Source organism: Crinia signifera, chromosome 4 (assembly GCF_055691185.1).
Source record: "Crinia signifera chromosome 4, ASM5569118v1, whole genome shotgun sequence".
NCBI classification, from domain to species: Eukaryota; Metazoa; Chordata; class Amphibia; order Anura; family Myobatrachidae; genus Crinia; species Crinia signifera.
In genome coordinates, this window is record NC_139220.1 from 259597374 (window position 1) to 259621738 (window position 24365).

The window sequence follows — 24365 nt, forward strand, 5'->3', positions numbered from 1 at the left end:
ATTCTAGTCCATTCTTTCTGACAAAATCCTTCTTAGATGGACAAAACCATGTGCACTGCGGGTGGGGCAGACGTAACTTGTGCAGAGAGAATTAGATTTGGGTGGGGTTTTTCTTCAAAGTGAGATCTATATTGAAGTGTAAAATCATGCAGTCAGTATTTTCCCTGCACAGAAACAAAATAACTCACCCAAATCTAATTCTCTCTGCACATGTTACATCTGCCCCCCTGCAGTGCACATGGTTTTGTCCATCTAAGAAGGATTTTGTCAGAAAGAATGAACTAGAATAAACCCCATAGAGAGGTAAATATGTTATTGAATTGGTTACCTTTTGAATTATTCTCATATTTTATGTAATTCGTTTTAGTAATATGTGACCACTATTTTTATAGAAACATTCTTGTCCTTTCCTGGAGGAAACTCTCTGTATTCATTTACCGGTATGTGTGGTTCAATTACCTCTTGATATTTCTACAATTTTCACTAATTCTTATCACTTACTTTGGAATATGGCTATTTATATCCCTTTTTTTAGGCTCTTTTCGGTTTGTTTGGAATATACAGGGAAGGAATCCTATATAATTATATAGGTAAGTCACCTTTCATCATTTTAGTATCATAAGGGAAAAAAAAAAAAAAAACCACACCATTCAAAAGTATTCAAACTTTACACATTTTGTTTTAGGTTTGCCTTTATATTGGTGGGCTTATACACCACTAAAATCAACAAGTATATAAAACAATTTGGTATCATGGTATGTTCCCCCTAGTTATCTATAATCAAATAGTAGTCGAATAGCACCGAACCGATCACTTAGTATCATATTATTTTTTAGACACAAGACACAGTTAAGAAGGAAGAGTTGTCTGTCTCCCCCAGGAATCTGTGGGATTCCTAAAATCGCTCTTGGAAGGTACTCTCACTTTTTAATTCACTTTGGAAGATATATTTTGGTATACATATATGATCTCTCCCAGAAAACTTTTGGACTTCAATACCCTTGGGAAGGTATTTTCAGCTCTGAAACTAGTTATCTATTCCTATCTTTCTCACAAAGTTTTCTGTGAATCCTCTTATTTGAAAACTTTTTTTCACCACCACCTTTTTCACCATCTTTCTTCTTCAAAAAAATTGGTCATTTCTTCTTCTTTTTTTTTTTTTTAACATCATTGATTTTTATTGGCATAAAGAAGAAAAAGAGCATACATTTTCATCAAAGTGGTACAATATGCGAAGGGGGGTAAAGGGAACCAAAAACAAACAAAGGAAAAAAAAAAGAAGGTGTTATAGGGGGAGAGGGGAGGAGAAGGGGGGGGGTGTACATGAATCAAGGTGAACATATAGTATACATTTTGGTACTCCAATAGTATATATAAACATAGCATACATTTACATTGACTTATACATTTATGGTATTGAAGAGTAAATCGTAGGCTCTGACAGGCAGAGGGGTCTATCATTGCTAAGTAGAGTCGAGAGCATTCTCGATGAGGCTAAATTGCATGGGGTCAGAATTGGATGGTTTAGGGAATATTGACGCCCCAGTTCCATCTGTAATAAATTCACTCCAAGGCGACCAGAGTACTAATGGCGATGAGGCTTTGTAGGAGTACGGCATGTATTCTGTCTCCATAGTGAAATTAAATTGAATTTTGTGAATGACCTTTAGTAAGGTGGGAGGGGATGGTTGCTTCCATAGTTGTGCTAGTGCGGCTCTTGCTGCTATTAGGATTTGTCCAAGGACATATCGTTTATGAGTTAGGATGTCGTCTGGGAATAAATGTAATAATGCGATGGAGGGGGAGGGAGAAAGCTTTAGAAGTAGCACATCGTTGATTAAGTTAAATACATCCAGCCAGAATTGACGTAGAGCCGTACATGACCAAAAAACATGGAAAACATGGCCAATCTCGCCACATTGGCGCCAGCAATATTTAGAGGAGGAGGGCCAAATGGTGTGTAATCTGTCGGGAGTTAAGTATAGCCTGTGTAACAATTTCACATGCATCTCGGTGTGGTTCAGACATCTTGAGATTTTAAATGAGGAGGCTAAAATGTTGTTCCATTGGGATTCGGACAGGTTTATCTGTAAGTCTTTTTCCCATCTTTTCCGAGAGTTATATTCTGGGACTGGGGCTAGGTCTAGAAGGATCTTGTACCAAAATGAGATTTCTCCTCTAGGTATGGGGTGGGAGATTCTAGATAGAACTGTAGGTGTGAGGGGGTTATTAGAACCCAGCGACTTAGTAGATTTTTTCCACCAGTGTTGAATTTGAAAGTACCCTAGTAGTTCTGAGTCAGGGATTTGATATTTATTTTGTAATATAGGGAATGGTAGTAATAGTGTGCCATTTAACAGATCCCCAAGTGTTTTCGCACCGCAGGAGACCCACTTTACAAGATTCAGGTTAGGTATAAGTTTGGCAAGGGATTTTAATGTGATGTGGGGGAGAGTGGCGGAAGAGGTATGTAGTTTATCCGCGAGTTTGTCCCATATTTTTAATGATGACTGGGTAGACGGTAATAAAGAAGGAAGGGCTGGTCTTAGAGGCTTAGGTACGAACACTGCATCTGCAAGCGGGAAGTCGGTACAAGCTGCTCTCTCCAAGATAGCCCATTCTGTAACTGAGTCTGTAGCGCAGATATGTTTAAGTTGGGCTAAAACACAGGCTTCGTGGTACAGTGCCAGATCAGGGAGACCTAGACCTCCCTTAGTTTTAGGTGGGGTCATTTTGGATTTCGCGATTTTTGGGGGTCCAGTTGGCCAGACATATTTGGTCAAGATGCGATTACATTCATTTAAGTATTTAGTTGGGACAGAGTAGGGGATAGTGCGGAATATATACATTAACTTGGGTAACAGAGTCATTTTGAATGCAGCTATACGGCCCAGCCAGGATATCTCATAGTTAACCCAGGATTTAGTGAGGGAAGAGAGGGTCCTGATCAGGGGTGGAAAATTAACCTCAAAAGCTTTTGATGTATATGCTGGGATGTTAACACCGAGATATTTTATGGATTCTGATTGCCAGTTGTAGGGGTAACAGGTCTTAAGGGATATTGGGATGTTGGTGCCCTTTATAGGGAGGGCGTCCGTCTTTGTTGTATTTAGTTTATAATAGGAGGCCCTACTGTAAGAGTCTAGGATCGCGTGGAGATGTGGGAGGGTAGAAGAGGGGTTCGAGACAAACACAAGGACATCATCAGCAAATAGGCAAAGTTTGTGATTTAGGTCCCCTACTTCTATTCCTGGAAAGTTGTCGTCACTGCGGATCTTTATTGCTAGGGGTTCAATGGCCAAAACAAAGATTAAAGGGGACAAGGGACAGCCCTGTCTAGTTCCGTTAGAAATTGGAAAAGTGTCGGATAAAAAGCCATTGCTGAACACGCGGGCCGTTGGGGCTGAGTACAGAGAGAGAATTGACTGTAGAATTTGACCGCGGAAGCCAAATTTACACAGCACTTCCTTCATATATGACCAATTTAGACGGTCAAAGGCTTTCTCTGCGTCGAGTGACAGTAGGAGTAGGTCCTGGTCACTGGACAGGGAGTCCAGTAAATTAAAAACTCTCCGGGTGTTGTCCGAAGCTTGTCTGCCAGGGACAAACCCTGCTTGGTCCGCGTGAACCAACAATGGCAAGAACCGGTTTATACGGGTAGCTATAAGTTTTGCATATAGTTTAATGTCCCCATTTAGTAAAGCTATAGGGCGATAGTTCTGGCAGTATGCGGGGTCCTTGCCAGGTTTTGGGAGGGTTATTATTTGAGACTCTAACATTTCTGAAGGGGGAGATCCCAGTGTAGAGATCGTGTTAAATAGTTCCGTCAATGTAGGAGTCAAGATTTCTCGGAATGAAATGTAGAAGTCATTGATGAAGCCATCAGGGCCAGGGGCTTTACCTTTGGGCAAGGATTTTATAGCGGCATCGACCTCTGAAGTGGTCCATGGGGCGTTTAATGAGGCTAGCTGCTCATCCGTAATGGACGGTAAATTTAAGTCATTTAAAAAGGAGGTGATAGATGCGTTGGAGGGTTGAAAGGTTGAGGGATCCTGGGAGAGGTTGTATAGTTGTGCATAGTATTTAGCAAAATGGTTCGAGATATCTTTGGGATTTAAAATCTTAGCTTTATTATTGGAGTACATATGCTTTATTCTATTCCTAGCTTGTTGCATTCTAAGTTTGCGGGCAAGCATCTTTCCTGACTTATTACCAAATAAGTAAAATTTCTGGCGTAATTTGTTTAATGCTATTTGGGTTTGGGCCACAAGGAGTTTTTGGAGTTGGCTACGGATGTTAGACAGTTCTTTGCGCAAAAGTGTGCTAGGTGAGGCTTTGTTTCTGTCTTCAAGTTCAGTCAGCTTAGACTCTAGATCACGTTGGCGCTGCGTATTTAGTTTTTTAAGGGTGGCCCCCGCTTGGATAGCGGCACCGCGGGTCACCGACTTAAATGCGCACCAATGGTTCAATACTGATGTGTCATGAGGGGCATTTGTGGCTATGTAGGAGTCGATGCTATCTGAGATAATTTTTTTCGTCATGGTATCAGATAATAGGTGAGGGGATAGGCGCCACGGTCTCTGAGGGATCTGGCGAGGGTTAGGGTCCCAATACCACAGCAATGGTGCATGGTCAGACCATGTTATAGGGAGGATATCTAGGGATTTTGATTGTTGTAGCGTCCATTTGTCACTAAGTATCATGTCTATCCTAGAATATGTATTGTGTACTGGTGAGTAGTATGTGTAATCTCGTCCAGATGGATTTTGTATTCGCCAGACATCATATAGGTCGAATTCCGTCAGTAGGTTACGAAATGCGGCGGAAGGGCCAGAATTAGTAGTGGTAGTAGAGGGTTTCAACGAAGGTGTTTTGAGGGACTTGTCTAATTTGGGATTCAAGACTAAGTTAAAATCCCCCAGGACCATTAGTGAGCCCCTAGTGGACTTCCGGATCAATAGGAAAAGTTTACGGAGAAAGGGGATTTGGTTAGAGTTTGGGGCGTAAACGGATACCAGAGTGACCAGTTTGTCGTTTAAGAGACCTGTCAGGATTAAGTAGCGTCCATTTTTGTCTGAAACCTGGGAATGGAGAACAAATGTCGTATCTCTGTTAAAAAGAATAGCCACTCCGTTGCGTTTGAAAGGGCCATTAGCGAAGTATCCAAGAGGATACTTGTTGTCTTTTAACATAGGGGGGCGTAGGGAAGAGAAGTGTGTTTCCTGTAGCATCACAACCCCAGCTTTCTGCTTAGCGAAGAAGGAGAGAGCCAGTCTACGCTTATTTGGTGAATTGAGACCTTTAACATTCAGTGATAAGACCTTTGCCATAGTGTTTCGGTGGGGTTAGACGATAACCAATGCAAACTATGCATTTCAGGGAGGGAGTCAGTAAGTATATATCTTCTAGCAAAGGAACACATCATGTAATACCAAAACATGTACAGTAAAGGGAGGGAGTGAGTAGGTTTAGGAAGGAAGGTGATAGGGAAAGGGAGAAACCAAAGGAAGGAAAAAAACCAAAACAGCCCAGTGTATCGGGCCTGCATGACTACTGCAAAGATCAAACTACTATGCAGTAGTATCTAAAAGGGGAGTGGGGTTGTATGTGGCTTGGCGCCACCACCCACGTAGCGGGAACGTTCCAATAACAGTAAACAGTAGAAATTGAAACCAAACCTATACCTCGATATATTAGGCACAGAAAAACATGTGATACTATATTGCAAACAGAAAATATGAGATTAATTGAAACTTTGAAATATAATAATAGCTTATAAGCTATGATGCAAAAATACCCTAATATGAACTCTAACATTTTAGAATCGAGGCCATGGGGGAACACAACTATGAATACTTATCCGCTTATCCAGTATGTGGTAACTGGAAGCATGAGACACAGTTTAGTTCAGTTCAGCAGCTGGCCCCGAAGAGAAGGAATATAATGTGCCGTAAAGTCTTCAGGTGGTTGACCAGTCGGAAGATGGAATAGTAGGCCGTTTAGGGCCTGGAGGAGGCTTGACCGTAATATCCCAGTCCATCAACATCTTAATTCCGGCATCTAGTGACGAGATGGTATAGGAGGAATCTTCATATGACACGATTAACTTCACTGGGAATCCCCAGCGGTAGGTGATATCATTGGCCCGCAGGGCAGATGTTATCGGGGCAAATGCCCGCCTTTTGGCAACGGTGAGGGCGGAGAAATCTGGAAAGATTTGTAAGCCTCCTAATGCGTCTGAGACCCCAGCTGCTCGGGCAGCTTGTAGAATTCGTTCCTTACTCTTGAAGAAGTGCACACGTAGCAGAGTATCCCTTGGTAGGGAGGATGAGACTGTGCGAGGTCTGGGGAGACGATGGATGCGGTCAATTGTTAAGTCCTTCTCTTCTGCGTTGGGTAGCAACTTACGGAAAAGGGTTAATGCATAATTTTCCAGTTCGGAGTTGGAAACTGAGTCAGGGATTCCCCTGATTTTTAGGTTATTACGCCTAGATCTGTCCTCCAAATCGGCTGTTTTGTTCTTGAGGTCATCTAATTCAGTCTGCAGGTTGGCGTGGGAGGAGATTAAGTCGTTGTGCGACGCTACTAATTCCTCCATTTTCCGTTCAAGGTGGTCTGTACGGTCTCCTACAGCCGCCAGCTCGGTTTTGACTTCTCGGATGGCCGATGATAAATCATTAGTGAGGTCTGTTTTGAATGCCGAGAGGATTTGGCATAAGGATTTGACTGTAAGAGGGGCCTCTGACTCACAATCCACTCCCATGGCGGAGAAGGCCTTTGGTGTGCCGCTGGGGGGTGTGATTCCAGGGGGTGGGGGTGTAGATGCCGTGTGGATCTTCTGAGCTGGGAAGGAGACACGGGAGGGTAGGACCCCTTTTGGCTTTTTGGGAGGCATGGTAAGGGAGTCTTTTACAGAGATCAAGAACTGGACTGATGACTATTCCACTCTGGAGATTATGGAGTTAGGTTGGCGGTTGGTTATAGAAGTTCACGGGCGAAAGCGCTACATGGGTGGCGGATCTGGAGACATGTCGTTACATCATAGACGTCTCAAGAGAGAGCGGTACTGCGGTGAGTGGGGAGGTAGTCCCCAGTATGTAGGTGTGCACAATCTATATAATCAGTCTCTTGCAGTGGCTGTGGGTACTAGATGGGTGGGCCTGTGTCCAGGGAAGTGTCTCAGCGCGGGCACTTACCAGGCTGTATCCTGTGGTGGCTGTGTATTCTGCTGCTGGCACCTTCACAATGTAGCTGGTGGTCAGTGCTGCAGGGGGACACCAAGATGGCCGCCCGGCGTCTATGCAGCTCTGGGTTTTATATCCTTTCTAGCCTATTTTATGGCTTGTAGCTCCAAGCTGCTGCTGAGGATGGTGGGCAGGGGGCAGCAGGGACACACTGGGGTTGCGCTGTGCCCCAGGCCGTCTGCCGCCGGTGATCAGTGCCGCAGGGGGGACTCCAATATGGCCGCCGGGCGCATAGAAGCTCCGTCTTCGGCAGCTCCCACAGCCGATTCCCAGGTCTGTAGCCCCTCACTGCAGTCAGGGGTGGTGAGCGGGAGGGCGCGCCGCGTCTCCGGGTGTTTGTGGGGTGTTTCGCCGGCTCCGTCGGCGTCCGGACGGTCCGCCGGTCCCGGACAGAAATCGAGGCCCCGGCTTCAGAGGCCTGTGTAGGCCGCAAGCTGCAGCAGTCCCCGGGCAGTCTCCCCGGCGTCGGCGCTGCCACCCGGACGTCCTCGCAAGTATAGCGGGGCTTCTGCAGGGTGGGGAACCGCTAGATTACTAGGTATTTGTGGTTTGCCTGCGTTCTTTTTGGGTAAGGGCACTGGAGCAATATTAAATGGCGGCCGCTCTCCTCTCTTCTTCTTTTTTTAAGCTTTCAAATTTTAATGTTTTTTTTTAGTGAAGCCCTAATACAATTTTTATTTCTTGTATTTGTTTGTATATTAAAATAAAGCACTTGTATTTTTAGATGTATTATCTTGTTCCCCTGATGAAGTCACTATAGACGAAACGCGTTGGGCCTTTCATTGTTTTGCCTGTGACAACAAGATCTTCTGAAAAAAAACAAGTTTCCTGATGAATTGGGGGACATTTACTAAAGGAAATTTGTAAAAAAAATAGGTGTATTTGTATCCAGAAATACACTTATTTTTGACATTTACTATCCCGAAAATACGGCAATTCATATTCGTATTGATGTGCTATCAATACGAATATGAATTGCCGTATTTTCGTGATAGTAAATGTCAAATATAAGTGTATTTCTGAATACAAATACACCAATTTTTTTTACAAATTTCCTTTAGTAAGTGTTTGCTTCACTGTACAACGGATAACTATATATATGGACATTATTTACAAATTTTAGGCGCCACACCACAATTGATTTATATAATTATATATATATATATATATATATATATATATATATATATATATATATATATATATACCAATAGAAGAGAAAAAAGGTGAATCAGTTTGACTGGGATGCACTCCTGTTCCACAGTAATAAAAAATATTTATACCTATAAAAGGTGTATATTTTATTTATGTATTTAATTATTTTAGAAGTTTTATTTATTAAACTTTATTTTAAACTAGTAGGTCATCATTCTGTAATGGTGCTGGATAATACAGTTGTCAATGATATGAGACCTTAAGGTAAGTAGCGAAAATATTAAAACAAGATGTAGATTTAAAGAGAAAAAGAAATTTTAAAGATTAAAAATCACTCTGTGAATTTGTAGCTTAAATATATTTGTCTAGTTACTGCTTATATTCCACAGTATATTGGTGGATTAATGCAGTGCCTGTAGTGGGGGTTTGATTAACACGGTGATATTCTCACTGTCTGTTGTCCAATCAATACAATGTATTGCCCTCTGCGTATGTAATCCTAAAATGGATTTAATTCTGCCCACGATGATTATATCCGAATCAATGCATATGATACAGATGTATAGTGTATAGGGACAGGTTTGTCCTTCACTTGTACTTGCGCTCACACTCGTCACTTGGCGTTTGTGTCTGGTACTACACAGTGAGATAAGGACCGCTGCAAGTGGTGTTTATACCTGGTTTAACGTTTGTGTGTCAGATATATTGTTGGTTTAATGCAGGGCAATCAAAGCTCTCTACACCTTGCTGTCCTAGAGTTGGATCAGCGTTGGTGCTGGATTGTGCGCATTACAGCTTCATACATACATCAATGGATCTAGCGTCCATACTGGGCAATCTTATGGTTGGATTGCTTATGTGTTAGCTTTTGATCACTCGTACGCTAGGTGATGTGCCGTGCCTAAGTAACATGTGCACACAGATACATAAATCTGTCCGGCAGAGTCACTAGTAATTGTCAAGGGGTGTGCAGTCACTTAGTGCCGTACACATTATGCAATCTTCAGATTGGATCTATACTGACCCTGTACTTCTGATCTTAAATAGCTGATGTGCTTTATAGTGCGCTATATACAGTTCATATGGCACGTATACGTGTGTAGGGACAATGCTGGTAGTGTGTTGTGCACAGTTTAATGAGTCACGTGTTCACATAGGTACATCTCTCTACTGGGCAGAGTCACTGGTAGCTGCCAATATGAATGTGTAATCGCTGGGTGTCATACACACTATGCAATCCTCAGGTTGGATCTACACTGGCATTGTATTTTGGTGCTTAAATAGCTAGTGCGCTTTGTAATGCGCTGTTAACAAGTTCATATATCACATATATATAAATGAGAGCAGATGCCAGTAGTGTGCTGCACAAGGTTTAATGAATCATGTGTGCACATGAATAGATTTCTCTATCTGTCAGAGTCACTGGTAACTGCCACAATGAATATTAAATCACTGATTGCCATACACACTGTGCAATCCTAGGATTGGATCTACACTCGCACTGTGCTTCTTTGCTTTAATGGCTAATGCACTTTGTGATGCGCTATTAACAAGTTCAGATATCACATATACATGAGTGAAAGCCAATGCCAGTAACGTGCTTCACAGGATTTAATGAATCAAATGTGCACCACAAAACATTTCTAGGTACTAGTAGCTCCTGTGTTTGAAATGGGTTATATCCACAGCCCTGCTTTCACACGGAGCTTTTGGTTGATCCTGTACCAGGATCTCCTTTAATGTTATCAGAGATCTCTGAGTATACATGTGCCAATAGCGCTATCAGTACATAACACTCTGCGCTGATGTACACGAGTAGTTATTGTGGCTATGCGCCAGTGTGGGCAAAGACGCTCACTCTCCTATTAACGCCTGTTGCCAGGGATGTAATCCCCTTGGCCGGCGTGTGCTGCTGCGCCTCAGCGCTACTCGCACAGGAGCTGCTGAACGAACTAAACAGAGGTATTTTTACAGTAGACAAACAGACATTATATTATTTAACAGGCTAAATTGCTACAGTTTCACAGAGGAGGGCTGCCAATGCGCATTTCGCTAGGTAGCTTTTTCAAGGCTATCACCTAAGTCTGAATTGAAAAAGCCGCCTGTGTGCGGCGAAACCGGTCTTGAGAGGAGCTTTCCCTTAACTATCGGCAGACTGAGGACACAAAGGGTCGATTGGGAGCATATACCCCCGGCAAAAATCCCCCTTATACACTCTGGTCCAACCCACGGACATTCACAAGCAGCACAGAGTGTTCCCCCTGAGGACCGTGATCAGCCAGTCTGCTTCTTACAGCAGCACAAGTCTACACGGAGTTGCGCCCGCCGGAGACTGTGTACTTCAGCCTACAGTCGGCTTGCTGGCTGCTGCAGCAGCTGTAGCTTGCACACCAAGGCAAGGCATACTGGGCAAGTGTGCCCACCCACTCCGCACTACACACTGTAGATTTGTGAGACAGTGTCAATCCTCCAGCCAAGCGACCAAGGCACCATCCCCAAACGGTCACCTGCAGCTGTGAGGGATCCACTCCATTTTTTCCAGCATTTACCCTTGCCGGGAGGATTACAAAAAATATTCGACCAACTCACACTGTATTTGGGATTACCCCCCATGGAGTGACTGCTACTACTCTCCCATTTGGTCCAATCCAGGACTTGGTAACTATTTGTTACACATTTATGCTAACGCATTGATATGGCCTTCTTTTAATTGAATAGTGCATGCATGCAATTTATCCAATACCTTTTATCCTTTATTTTATTCTATGTGTGTTATTTAGTGATTGTTAATTGTGTAATAAATTTATACTGATATACAAGAGGCGCCTACTGGTTCTTGTTTCTGGTATCTCTTGTATTGAGGGCGGCAACCCTCTCCCAGAAGGCAGCCACCTGTGTATAAGCACAATACACCATCCCTAGCGCTCAAGTTTTGCTCTATTTTGTATTGCGACATGGCTTGTCCAAGTGCAAAGTAATCTGGTGCTATTGCTTTGCTCCCAACTGAGACCCATAATATACCCTCTGACAATGGTAAGTCAGTGGCAACAGCCGTGGGCTGCAATTATACACACTCTATTTATTTATTTATTTATCACTTATTATCTGAATATTTCACTGATTATCCTGATTAATGCTTGTACATTCCTGTGTAAGTTAAAGGTGTTGGAATTACACAGGAAAAGTATTATTTGGAGATGCTGAAATACCTATGTTTGAGTAAAGTGGCTTAAGACAGCTCTGTGCATGTTCGTGCACGGCAGTGCTATTAGCCAGAGTGCTGTGTTTCAGCCGAAGATACAGGAATATGATGCAGCATCATGGATATACAATTCATAAAACATGCTGCAGCAAGATATGGTGGCACCCACACAAGCAATACCCCTGTGTGTGGTAAGAAGGGGGCTGCCAGGTGATCACACACAGGTAGGGAAGCCAATCCCGGGGCATTTTTTCAATCCTGGGTTTCGGGATTGAAAAATGCCCATTCCCGGGATCAGCTTCCTATACAAAATCCCGCCCCGGCCGCCCACATATTTACTTACAATTGCGGTGCGGCCGGGCCGGTGGGCGATGGACCTGGGCATGGAGGAGGAGGTAAGAGGAAGGTGCAGGCAGCCTGGGTGGGTGGGCGGTATCATCGAGGTGGCCGGAGGTCAGCGCGGTGTGCACGGATGAGGCGGCTGTTTGTGTGGCCTGCACAGCGTGACCTCTGACGCCATCACGCTGCGCAGAACCGCGCTGCCCGGGACGGGAGAAGCCAAGCAGCGTCTGAGCTCTAGCTCAGACGCTGCCCGGCATTAGACTGCGCATGCACAGTCTTATCCCGAAATCCCGGGATTGGAAACCCGGCGTTTTAGGTGCCAAATCCCGGGATCCCGCCGATCCCGATCCCAGGATTGGCCACCCTACACACAGGTAAGTTCCAGACTTGTTTACCCTCCCGCTTTCAGTGGGAGGCTCCTGCTTATTGCATGAGCCTCCCGCTCCCCCGCAAACCTGCCCGCACCTCTCGATTTTTTGTGGGCTGCCATTAAAATCTCCACTGCGCATGCGCACACCAGAGGGGAGGGGTCTGCACGCGCCACGCGAGTGTAGCACTTAGGTATTAGGTAGGTATCTGGGTAAGTATTCGGCTCTGAGAGGACTTGTTTTTTTCTTTCTTTTCTTTTACAGGTGTGATAACTTTCTTCCTTTTTAGGTATTAGCAATGTAAGACATTAATATCTCCACAATAATAATAAAAACAACTGAAGAGAATTTTATTATACTGGAACAATCTCTGCTTTCCTGAATTGATTAAAAAGTTAATAACACGTATCTTACATCGACAATCATAAGCAACTTAAACAATAACAAAATGAACAGCTTACAAATGTATTAATTATAACCATTAATAAACACTGTAGATTGGTTTATTATATAGAACTCCCTTATTTGCTACTTTAATGTATTAAAATTATTCTAACTGCAGTTTTCTTAATAATTGTCAATAGCAATTACTTTGGTTTGTCTTTTCAATATAAAACCCTTGATGAGTCTCTGAGGAAGAACTTATTAACTTCCCAAGCTTGGAATCCCAGGTAAGTAAATGTTAACGGCAATCTATTCAATTTGTATTGGAGACAGAATATCTTTATAGTTCCTGCTGTAGGTTGAAGAGCTTCCTAAATCTTCAAGGTAACCATGAAATGCCTTTCCAGATCATGAAGTTATCCATTAATTAACATGCACTTTCACTGCACAGGTACTGTGGGAGCGTCCTCCTATATACTAGCACTATAAAGGGTTAACATGTCGCATAGGGCTGAAGACAGAGTAGCTGAACCTGATGGAGGGAAATCGGTCCTTCACCTGCGTAACCCCATAGAAGTCTATGGGCTTCCCTTTGCGTCCCCCGACAACCCGCGCGCCCTCCGCAGAAAACCAGCGATCCTCGCTGTTTAACCCCCTCGCTGGCCGCTCGCCCCGTTCAACGTTCTGGGGGAATCCTCACCGTCCTGTGACCAAACAGTGAGACCCAGCGAACCCGCTGTATTTAGCAGCGAATCTCGTTGCTTCTGCAGCCGCATACGCCAATTCCCCCTCACTCAAAAAACAGAGCGAGGGGGAATTGGCGTATGAAGGGGGTTGAGTTGAATACTTACTGGGTGAGCGGTGACAGCGAGCAGGAAGCCCTGCTCGCTGTCACCGCTCACCCACGACATTGAATACACCCCAGTCTGTGACATGGCAGGTAGGAGCTGACTGGCTGGCTGTTTATCACTCACCATTTTATCACTTTTGAAACTTAGTGCATCTGGCCCCTTGTCTGTACCTTGTCCCTGCCTTCTTTTCAGTTCTACAGGGAAGGAAAACTTGACGCTGCTGCGGCTGGCAGGGCAAACTACTAATAAAGTAAATAATACTAATAATAATTCAAAAGGGTGAAGGGATTGACTGCTGGACCCTCAGGCCCCCACAGCGGCTGGGCCCCATAGCAGCTGCATCCCCTGCACCCTCTATAGTTACGCCACTGGGTACAGTAGGTGCGGGGTAAGAGGGAGGGGTCTGCTAGGTGATCACACACAGGTACAGTAGGTGCGGGGTAAGAGGGAAAGGGCTGCCAGGTGATCACACACAGGTACAGTAGGTGCGGTGTAAGAGGGAGGGGGCTGCCAGGTGATCACGCACAGGTACAGTAGAGTTGCGGGGTAAGAGGGAAGGGGCTGCCAGGTGATCACGCACAGGTACAGTATGTGCGGGGTAAGAGGGAGGGGGCTACCAGGTGATCACACACAGGTACAGTAGGTGCGGGGTAAGAGGGAAGGGGCTGCCAGGTGATCACACACAGTTACAGTAGGTGCGGAGTAAGAGGGAAGGGGCTGCCAGGTGATCACACACACAGGTACAGTAGGTGCGGGGTAAGAGGGAGGGGGCTTCCAGGTGATCCCACACACAGGTACAGTAGGTGCGGGGTAAGAGGGAAGGGGCTGCCAGGTGATCCCACACACAGGTACAGTAGGTGCGGGGTAAGAGGGAGGGGGCTGCCAGATGATCCCACACACAGGTACAGTAGGTGCGGGGTAAGAGGGTGGGGGCTGCCAGGTGATCACACACAGGTACAGTAGGTGCGGGGTAAGAGGGAGGGGGCTGCCAGGTGATCACACACAGGTACAGTAGGTGCGTGGTAAGAGGGAAGGGGCTGCCAGGTGATCACACACAGATACAGTAGGTGCGGGGTAAGAGGGAGAGGGCTGCCAGGTGATCACACACACAGGTACAGTAGGTGCGGGGTAAGAGTGAAGGGGCTGCCAGGTGGTCACACACACAGGTACAGTAGGTGCGGGGTAAGAGGGAAGGGGCTGCCAGGTGATCACACACACAGGTACAGTAGTTGCGGGGTAAGAGGGAAGGGGCAGCCAGGTGATCACAGACACTGGTACAGTAGGTGCGGGGTAAGAGGGAGGGGGCTGCCAGGTGATCACACACACAGGTACAGTAGGTGCGGGGTAAGAGGGAGGGGGCTGCCAGGTGATCACACACAGGTACAGTAGGTGCGGGGTAAGAGGAAGGGGGCTGCCAGGTGATCACACATAGGTACAGTAGGTTCGGGGTCAGAGGGAAGGGGCTGCCAGGTGATCACACACAGGTACAGTAGGTGCGGGGTAAGAGGGAGGGGGCTGCCAGGTGATCACACACAGGTACAGTAGGTGCGGGGTAAGAGGGAGGGGGCTGCCAGGTGATCACACACACAGGTACAGTAGGTGCGGGGTAAGAGGGAGGGGGCTGCCAGGTGATCACACACACAGGTACAGTAGGTGCGGGGTAAGAGGGAGGGGGCTGCCAGGTGATCACGCACAGGTACAGTAGAGTTGCGGGGTAAGAGGGAAGGGGCTGCCAGGTGATCACGCACAGGTACAGTAGGTGTGGGGTAAGAGGGAGGGGGCTGCCAGGTGATCACACACAGGTACAGTAGGTGCGGGGTAAGAGGGAAGGGGCTGCCGGGTGATCACACACACGGGTACAGTAGGTGCGGGGTAAGAGGTAAGGGGCTACCAGGTGATCACACAGAGGTACAGTAGGTGCGGGGTAAGAGGGAGGGGGCTGCCAGGTGATCACACACAGGTACAGTAGGTGCGGGGTAAGAGGGAGGGGGCTGCCAGGTGATCACACACAGGTACAGTAGGTGCGGGGTAAGAGGGAAGGGGCTGCCAGGTGATCACACACAGGTACAGTAGGTGCGGGGTAAGAGGCTGTCAGGTGATCACACACAGGTACAGTAGGTGCGGGGTAAGAGGGAGGGGGCTGCCAGGTGATCACACACAGGTACAGTAGGTGCGGGGTAAGAGGGAAGGGGCTGCCAGGTGATCACACACAGGTACAGTAGGTGCGGGGTAAGAGGCTGTCAGGTGATCACACACAGGTACAGTAGGTGCGGGGTAAGAGGGAGGGGGCTGCCAGGTGATCACACACAGGTACAGTAGGTGCGGGGTGAGAGGGAAGGGGATGCCTGGCTAGTGTCTCCTTTAAGAGTTAAGAAACTTGAGATTTGTTTGCGCAACAGTCAGTGCAGCGGAGCCGCCAAAGTGTCTAGACTGTCACATGACTGGCGACAGCCAATAGGGTGCCAGCTGCTGGGCCCGAGTGTGTGAGAGAGCGTGAGCACAAAGAGACGGGATCAGTGCAGGGACCAGACCGTGGGAGCACTGAGCAGCCCGTACGTTACCGGGAGACTGTGCACGCACTCCGGGAGCGTGTATGAGAGAGCACCGGGCGACCACTGTGTCTGCACAGAGAAACTGCATTTAAGAAGCCATTTGCTGTGCACGGACCGGGAGCACAGCAGCAGCTTGCAAGGGGCCAGGTAGCCGGAGCGCAGGACCGGGGGCTGTGCAGCACTGTGCCCCCCTCGCTGCTCTGTGTATGAGAGCTCTCGCTGCAGGGTTGAACCAGGGGCAGCGGCTCCCATGCAAGACGTGACTGTAGCAGCCTGTTCCCCAGCCCGGAGCGTGCACACTGGACACCCGCAGCCCTGAGCCCGGCCACGGCGCTTCTGCATCTCCCCTGCATAGCTCCCCCCGCCCCGGGCCGCAGCATCCCGGCAGCGCAGTGTGGTCCCTAGGATGCTGGGTGTGCGCTGCACGGAGCCCTGCCCGGCGATGTGACAGCCCCGGAGCCCGGCACAGGACGTAGAGAAGCTTCTGCCGACAGCAGGGAGCCTGCGAGATGTGACCGGGCGGCCGCCTCGGGTTCCTGCCGTGTTCAGTGCCGCCGTCCAGCCCAGTGTGTGTGTGTGTGGCCTGCCCGGCCCAGCCGCCGTCTGAGTGCATCGGTGCCCCCGGTGTTGCGGGGCACCGGGAGATATTCCGCCCGGGGGTTCCGGGCTCCGCGGCGCAGTGTCCCCCGGGCGCTTCGCCTGCTGAGTACAGAAGTGGCCCCGCACCAGGCTCTGCTCCTGCCCACGGAGAGCCACCCCCGCGCAGCTCCATGTCGGCACCCCCTGCTGGCCGCGGCCACTGAGGCTCCGGTGACCCGGGCACATCCCCGGGGGCGCCGCATGTTCAAGTCCAGACGCACCGGGCTGGTTCGGCGCCTGTGGCGGAGCCGGGCGGGCGGCGATGGAGGGGTGTCTTGTTGCGGTCTGTCCGAGCCGCCCGCCGGGTCCACGGAGCTGCGGTCTGCAGCATCGGGCGTCCTGAAGCGACTGAAGGAGCAGGCTCTGTGCTCGCTGCTGGAAGCCGTGGAGTCCCGAGGAGCAGCGCCCGGAGGCTGCGTGCTGGTGGCCCGGACCATGGGGCCCTCTCCTCACCTGCTGCTCTGCAGACTGTTCCGATGGCCAGAGCTTCAGCATCCCGGGCAACTAAAAGCCCTGAGCGGGTGTCAGGGAGCCGGAGGAGCCGAGAGCAACAATGTGTGCTGCAACCCCTACCACTACAGCAGGCTGTGCGGACCGGGTGAGTGATCCCAGCCCTTCTGTATAATAGGAACCCATGATGCCCCCCTAGTGAATGGCACCTATACTGGCATTCCAGCTATCTAACCTGTCATCCCAATGATCTACTCTAATTCACGTGCACTTGTTCCTGTGCTCCCTTGAACATTAAACCCAGGACTCCTGGCTGGAGAACATGCTGGCTCTCAGGGCTTTTAAAGAGCTGCCCACAGTCACAGCACACTTCCCTCCAGTAAAGTGTGCGTCTCTTGGGTTCTTCTAGATAACTCAGCATTCATCTAATGTCAGAATGTGTTTGTGCACAGTATAGAACCTAATAACGTTATGCTTGACACTTAAGAATGGTTGACATTGACAGAAGGTTGACACAAGTTTTATGTCGACATAAATAAAGTTGACATGAGACTTTCACATATTTTGTTGTCTGCCGACATGGACCCTATAAGTGTACAGCGTCCCCTTGCATGGCTCCCTGTGCTTTCCATGCTTCGGGCACATTATTATATTCTCATTCTATGCCCACATGGATAGTAAAATATGAAAAACACTTATTTTTTTTTCAAAAACTCATGTCGACCATGTCCAGGTAGACCGTTGAGCTTGTGCCGTCCTAGTCACTGTTGCCCATTAGTGATTGACTTAGTGACTCTTTTTACCTAGACCTTGTCCAGCCGGGCACCACATACCTAACTAATATGCGCTTTCTAGGCTTTATTAATTTCTGTGTACACATACAGCCCCCCCCTCCATTGGTATATCTTATAATGACAGCATTAAACATGGCTAGTACTGTTTAGTTTGTCTGCACAATGGGCATCAGGGTTTATTGTACAAACTTAATGTACAAAAAGGGGTGTAGGTGGACGCCTTCACATTTTAGATGGTAACATACCTGGAGACTGGCAATGATCATGAATTAAATGAAGACCAATACCTGAATATTGAAAGCCATTACTTTTACATTTGGATTCACACAAGAGATCAGTAAATGTACCTGGTTGCATTTTACCAATAGGAATAAGGTTAGCCTTGTATTGCCACAGACAGCTAATAAAACACTGCCCCTTGTGGCTGAGTGGTTATGCAATTGATTGGCTACTGTACTTGTATTTTACTGGTTATTTGCCTTGTGAACAAAGCAACTTTCAGACTTTGAGGTAAAAGTCTCATGTGAGCTGTTCAGTTGTTAGCTGTGTCTAAAGAGCCTGGGAGTTATTCAATTGTCTTGGGCGACAAACTCCTGAGGCCTCACTTACTGCAGATTTCTGCTTGCATCCTCCTGAGGTGGTAGCAGAAACTCACGTAAGTGGGTATCAGGGACTGGCCGTAAGAGATGGGCACATGCTAACTGCAACGTACCCAGCGATTGGCATGGGATAAGCTGCTTAACTTTGTATTAGTGTGCAAGAAATAAGGGGGAAATGTAATTTTTCATGCAAAACAGTTAAATAGCTTCTAGTTTAACTGGGGGCTGCAAATAGTTTTCATGTGAGTATGTATATAATATATATCTTTACAGTTGGAGACAACAATAATAAGAGAACAAGTGATAACAGACAGAAGAGCACCCTGCTCACAACTTCTGTGTTGTGCCTTAAATGGGGCTTCATTTGTGAATTATTTTTAAAGATTGAGCTATTTTTGTAAAAGTACTGTAGCAGAACATGGTGTCCGCATAACCGTTGAAATACAAACATGTTTGTTCTTAGGCCAGACACTTCTTAAGCTGCAAAAGCAGAGAATAACAAAATTTCATGCACCAATGCACATTATTTTAAAGCGCCAAGTCTATTATGTAGCAGTTCAAAGTTTTATTAGAAGATTTGCACCAGATTTCACTTAAATATTTGTTTGCGTATAATCTGTAATAGGATGATCTAAAATTCATCATTTTATCAATTATTTGAGGACACCCAGGTCTAAACAATTACTGAGATATGAGCTGTGACTTTTGTTTTCACTTGAACTGTTATGTCTCCTCTAAATGGGATGTCCACCTTTCTGCAGACTTCTAAAGGGCCCTGTGTACTTGGGCGTTGACAAACAATGCTAATTAAAAGCATAGACACAACTGTGCTCTGTCCTCACTTTTACAGAGCATTAGAAGCACATTCATTAATGCGTCTCAAAGCTTCCCTGCATTATAATATACTTAATGAGTGCTCCCATATAACTTCTTTGGATTTTACAGTGTGTTAACACTTAAACGCTGCAGGCAGTATTGAAATTAAAGTGCAGGAAACGCCAGAAAGTGTGCGTACAGTCCATGCGCTTGCATTATTATATTTGGACTATCTGTTGGGGATCTATTATTGGGCTTTAAGAATGTGTTTTAAACACAGACCTTTAGCTGGCAGCAGGGAAACTATGCAGCCAAGTGGACATCCCTTGTAACAGAATGTGATGTACAACTCATGAGTTTGAATAATTAATAAGGTTCATTCCAGGGCTGGACACATTTCAGTCACCATGGTGACTAAATTGCATCCTGTCAAAGTGGAACAGGAGACGTTAGGCCTTTTGTAATGGTTTTTCTTTCTATTTTATGGCCCTGCACCTTGCTGGTCTCTTAGGAGTGGTGTTGTGTGGTCTTTTATACTTATCATTGGATGGAGATAAACCAGCCAGTTGGCTCCGAACTGTCATCACAGACCCTTAGGCAGTTGTATTAAGTCTGGTGATAAGTCAGTTCCCAACTGTCACTTTCCAAACCCAGCCTGATTGGCTCCCGTGTTATCACCAGCCACATTATCACTTCACCATGCTTAAGAAATCTGCTCCCCTGTCAGACAGGAGTTGATTGGTTTGTAGTTTATCCAGATTAATGCATGCATTTTAAACTAGATGCGATGCACAATATGGGCCCCATATATCTTAAACCCATCTCTTATTTTTCTTCTCTCTGAAGCCTGTATTGTGAAACTGTTATGGTCATGCCATAGGTGACCCCATTCCTGGTCACACTCCAAAATGTTATGGGCACATGAAGAGTGTTGGGAGACCCGTTTCTGTACTGTGATCCGGAATGGCCGGTATTTGTTTCTTATCTGAAGTGGAGATGGTTAGAAGTAAAGCCATGTACACACAGTGAGATATTGGCTAATGGTCAGTTTTAACTAAAGGGGCATACACACAGGGTGATTTTTTTTCACCCCATGTCTAAGCAATCTGTCTAGATCGGTTAAAAATGGAGCACTGTTCACGCCGTTTGTATACCCTGTGGCAATGTGTGGCCGTCTCCATTGCCTGCAGGAAAGCACTGTCTTTCCTTCTAGATTGGAGGGCTTTGCCTATAAACAATAAGCAAAGCCCCACACTGCACAGATCGCTTAGGACACATCACTGTCTGCATTGCGGGTGTACCGCCGTGTGTTCTTAAGCATGTCGCTCAGCCTCTCTGCACCAATCGCCCTGTGTGTACGGGGCTTATGAAATATTGACTAGTTGCATGAGAGATTTTGTCCAACTAATGATAGTCTATGATCTAGTATAAATTTGCCTTGTCTGCAGAGTCTTATGTATGCTAGGAGATACTGACCATACACTATACGATTTTGGGACGATTTCATCCCATTTCGGCACTTTGGGCCGATAACCGGGTGAAATCGGCCCAAAATCGCAGGTGTGTGACATCCGATCCGATGCGTGGTCCCGTGCGCATCGGATCAGGGAAGTCAGACGGTCAGCACATAAGATCACGTCCGACCTCCCTGTATGCATATGCCTGCCCGCCTGACAGGCATATGCTTGCAGACTGGCCAAGGGAGCAGTGGGATCAGCAGTGCTCATCAGGGGGACGCCGGAGCGGGCAGCGGGTGCCCCCTCCGGCATCCCCCTGATGGCGCTGCTGATCCCACTGCTCCCCCGGCCAGTCTGCAAGCATATGAATACAGGGAGAGCTCTCAGCCAATCAGAGAACGGCCAGTCATTTGACAGGTATTTTAAAAATCTAATACCCGCCACTGCACTGCCCATCGCCACTGCACTGCCCGTCCCCACTGCTGATATCTGTGATCAAACCGCCCGGCCAGGTCAGCACTCGCCAGCACCGCCAGCTAGTTAAAGCGTTAGGGCCCGCTCCGGCGTCCCCCTGATGAGGATCACCACCCGCTCGCAAGCGATTTATCACATGTAAGAATTGGCTCATGAAGTGCCAAGTTGTATGTAAGCATCCCGGGGACCTGCCGGACGGCTCACAGGAGAATTGGGTCCGACTTGTCCTAAGGACAAGTCGACCTAATGTAAGCTTCCTACGGGAGAATTTGCATCCAATTCCCCTTCAGCCGCTTCGGGATCATATCCGATCCCTGCTACCTGCAGCATGTATGATCGTTGGGTCAGACACATGCCATTTGGGCTGATTTCACCCGATTTCTCGCCCTGATCTCAGGTGAAATCCATCCCAAATTTGCATACTTTATGGGGGGCCTTTAGCGTTGGTGTCCAAGCAGGAGAAAAACTAGGAGATTTAACCTAACCAAGATTTTGACTATCTAGTGAAAACCTTCTGCCAAAATCTCACCGTGTGTACACCCCTTAAGGCCAGCCCGGTGTGTATGGCCCGGCAGCCAATGCTATTACCAGCAGATGAGCGAGGGGGTGGACAGCTTTCCACCATGCTATGGAGAAAATGAAGGGGGAGTATGATACTTCCCTTTGTTTTCTTCTCCTGTGTGGTAAGTTTACCACACAGGAGAAGAAAACAAAGGGAAGTATCATACTCCCCCTTCATTTTCTCCATTCCCCCCTTTCCATTGTCCTAACTATAGGGAGCGCCCACCAGTGGATCTCTACACCCCATTTACTATTGTAATTGTTTTGAGGTGAAATTGGGACACACCTCCAGAGATCCATCAGGCAGATCCCTCCAGATAGCGCCACGTCACTCTGCTCACTCTTCCCATTACTTATGCTATGGAAAACAGTCCACCCCCTGGGAAAATCGCTTGGAATAGGCGACGTGCTCAGTGTGTATGCACTGAGCGATTTTTCAGCCCAGCGATCTCCCAGTTTGTATGGACCTTTTCAAAGAACAGGAAGAGACAATGGATGAGAGAAGTGTTTCAGTTGGGTTCTGGCAATTTTCAGTAGTGGAACGAGGCATTTTAATGATAACCAGGCACTAGGTAATCACTGTGGCAGAGCACAGCACTTCCAAAATCAACTAATAATGCCAATTAGCCAAAGCTGAACTCTGCAGATGGGTTTCTCATCTCACCAAGTTATGAGCAATTGCTTTTTGTCTTGGCATTGACAATAAAGAGAAATTCCAGTAATGCTGTGTCCGTTTTTTATATCTGTGCTGTGTAGACTGGGCATAGATAAGGTTTGCAGAGCTAGACCCCTATATCACAGTTGCCTATGTCTGTATTTTAGCCTTTTATATGGGGATGAGGCAGTTCTGAAACTAGATTCATATAAACATTTTATTAACTCTATAATTTCCCCTAATGTCTGTAATGTTTCAGGAGGCTCCTTTTCTGCTGTCTTGGGGGGGTATGCAATGTTGGATCACGGCTGTCGATACCCGCCGACAGCCGTGATCCAGGCCCGTTTGCGGTCAGATCGGCCGCATAACGACAGACGGGATTCAATGTCCCGCCTGCCGATGAGCGCAAAGGGGGCGTGGCCGCGAAAATGGCCGTGGGTTGTCGATTTGCGGCCCAGATAACGACAATCCACGGCCGTTATCGGCAGAACAGGCCCGACAGCTTCTGAAGTCGGGTCCGTTCTGCCGTCATCCCGCATCAATGCTGTCGTTAATGACAGCATTGAATAGCGAGCCGCCGCTATTTCCCACGTCGGAAATAGCGGTGGCAGATTATATACCCCCCTCGTGGCTGTGATCGCGTTGTCAAAGCCCCTCCCAGGTTAGCATCTCATTCATGCAAATGAGACCTTCACAAGGAAGGTGGTGCCTAGTAAGAGAGAGGATGTCCTGGTCAAACTACTCACTGGGTCCAGAGGGTTCCATTTTATCAAAGGTTAATTTGGTCATTAGGCATTTATTCCTATTTACTCAGATCTAAAATCTTATTGGCTATCCAAAACATGTGACAGCCGATAGCCAATAAGATCCCGCTTTGAGACATGGGTAAAACCGAACCTGCACATCATTCGCTACTTAAAAAGGGTGTTTTCGGGGAATTGGCTGCAAATATTTAATAGTAAATGGGTCCTGAAAAGTGAAGGAATGCAATATAAATATATACCTGGATGTGTCTCCTCGGGTCTATCCAGAGTGCTGGCTGCTGATATAATCTTCTAGAGAACAATCAGTGGCGTTTTAAATGCATATAATCCCGGGTAAGAGCCATGTTCACAGCATGTTTCCTGGTTTTTACCCACTAAAAACCCGCTTGTTATCTGGGAAAAAATCCTCTTTAACCTACCAGACCCAGTCTTTTTTTTCCCATGTAGCCATTTATACAAAGCCGTTTTCTGGGTATGCCTAGCAATTTCCCAGGTTTTTTTTTTTTTTCCTGCAGTGAAAAAGGGGCGTAATACCGTGTTCTCACTGCGAGTGAGAAATACACAGCTTTTATGCGGCATTAAAATGCGGGGGACTGCAGGGACGGACCCCCGTTCTCACTGCAAGGCAAATTCCCGGGTGAAGAAGTTCTACCTGGTAATTTGCCTTTTAACACTGTTTTTTATGCAGTGAGAACGGGTCAACCTGTGTCTGCATACCCAGATCTCAAACACTGCTAAAAAGAAGGGTTTTACCTGTGTATTTGATCCGGGTATGCGACCCATTCACAAGGCAAAAAAACGTAGGTTAAAAGGCAAATTTCCGGGTCTACATTCTAGACCCGGGAATTTGCCTGCAGTGAGAACGGGGTATAAGTAGATTTCCTGCATTTCTTCTAAGCTGGCTACACGCTGGCAATAAATTGTAATATATTATTTTTTTTAACTAATGATTAACGTCTGTAAAGCAGTGGCTTCTTTTGAGGGGGGGGGGGGGAGACTTTCTCCACTTAATGCAAGTTTAGTAAAGCAAATATGTGCAGGGCAGTTGTTACACTCAC

General features: G+C 46.8%; 1 protein-coding gene across 1 annotated transcript in view; it reads left to right on the forward strand.

Annotated features, from left to right (window-relative positions):
• Positions 1–15981: 15981 nt before the first annotated feature.
• Positions 15982–24365, forward strand: part of LOC146075295 (SMAD family member 6-like) — a 46411-nt gene continuing 38027 nt past the window's right edge. Inside the window, exon 1 of the mRNA XM_083184364.1 lies at positions 15982–17335. Within this exon, the coding sequence (XP_083040490.1) occupies positions 16939–17335 (397 nt within the window). The 5' untranslated portion in view covers positions 15982–16938. The remainder of the gene's footprint in view (positions 17336–24365) is intronic.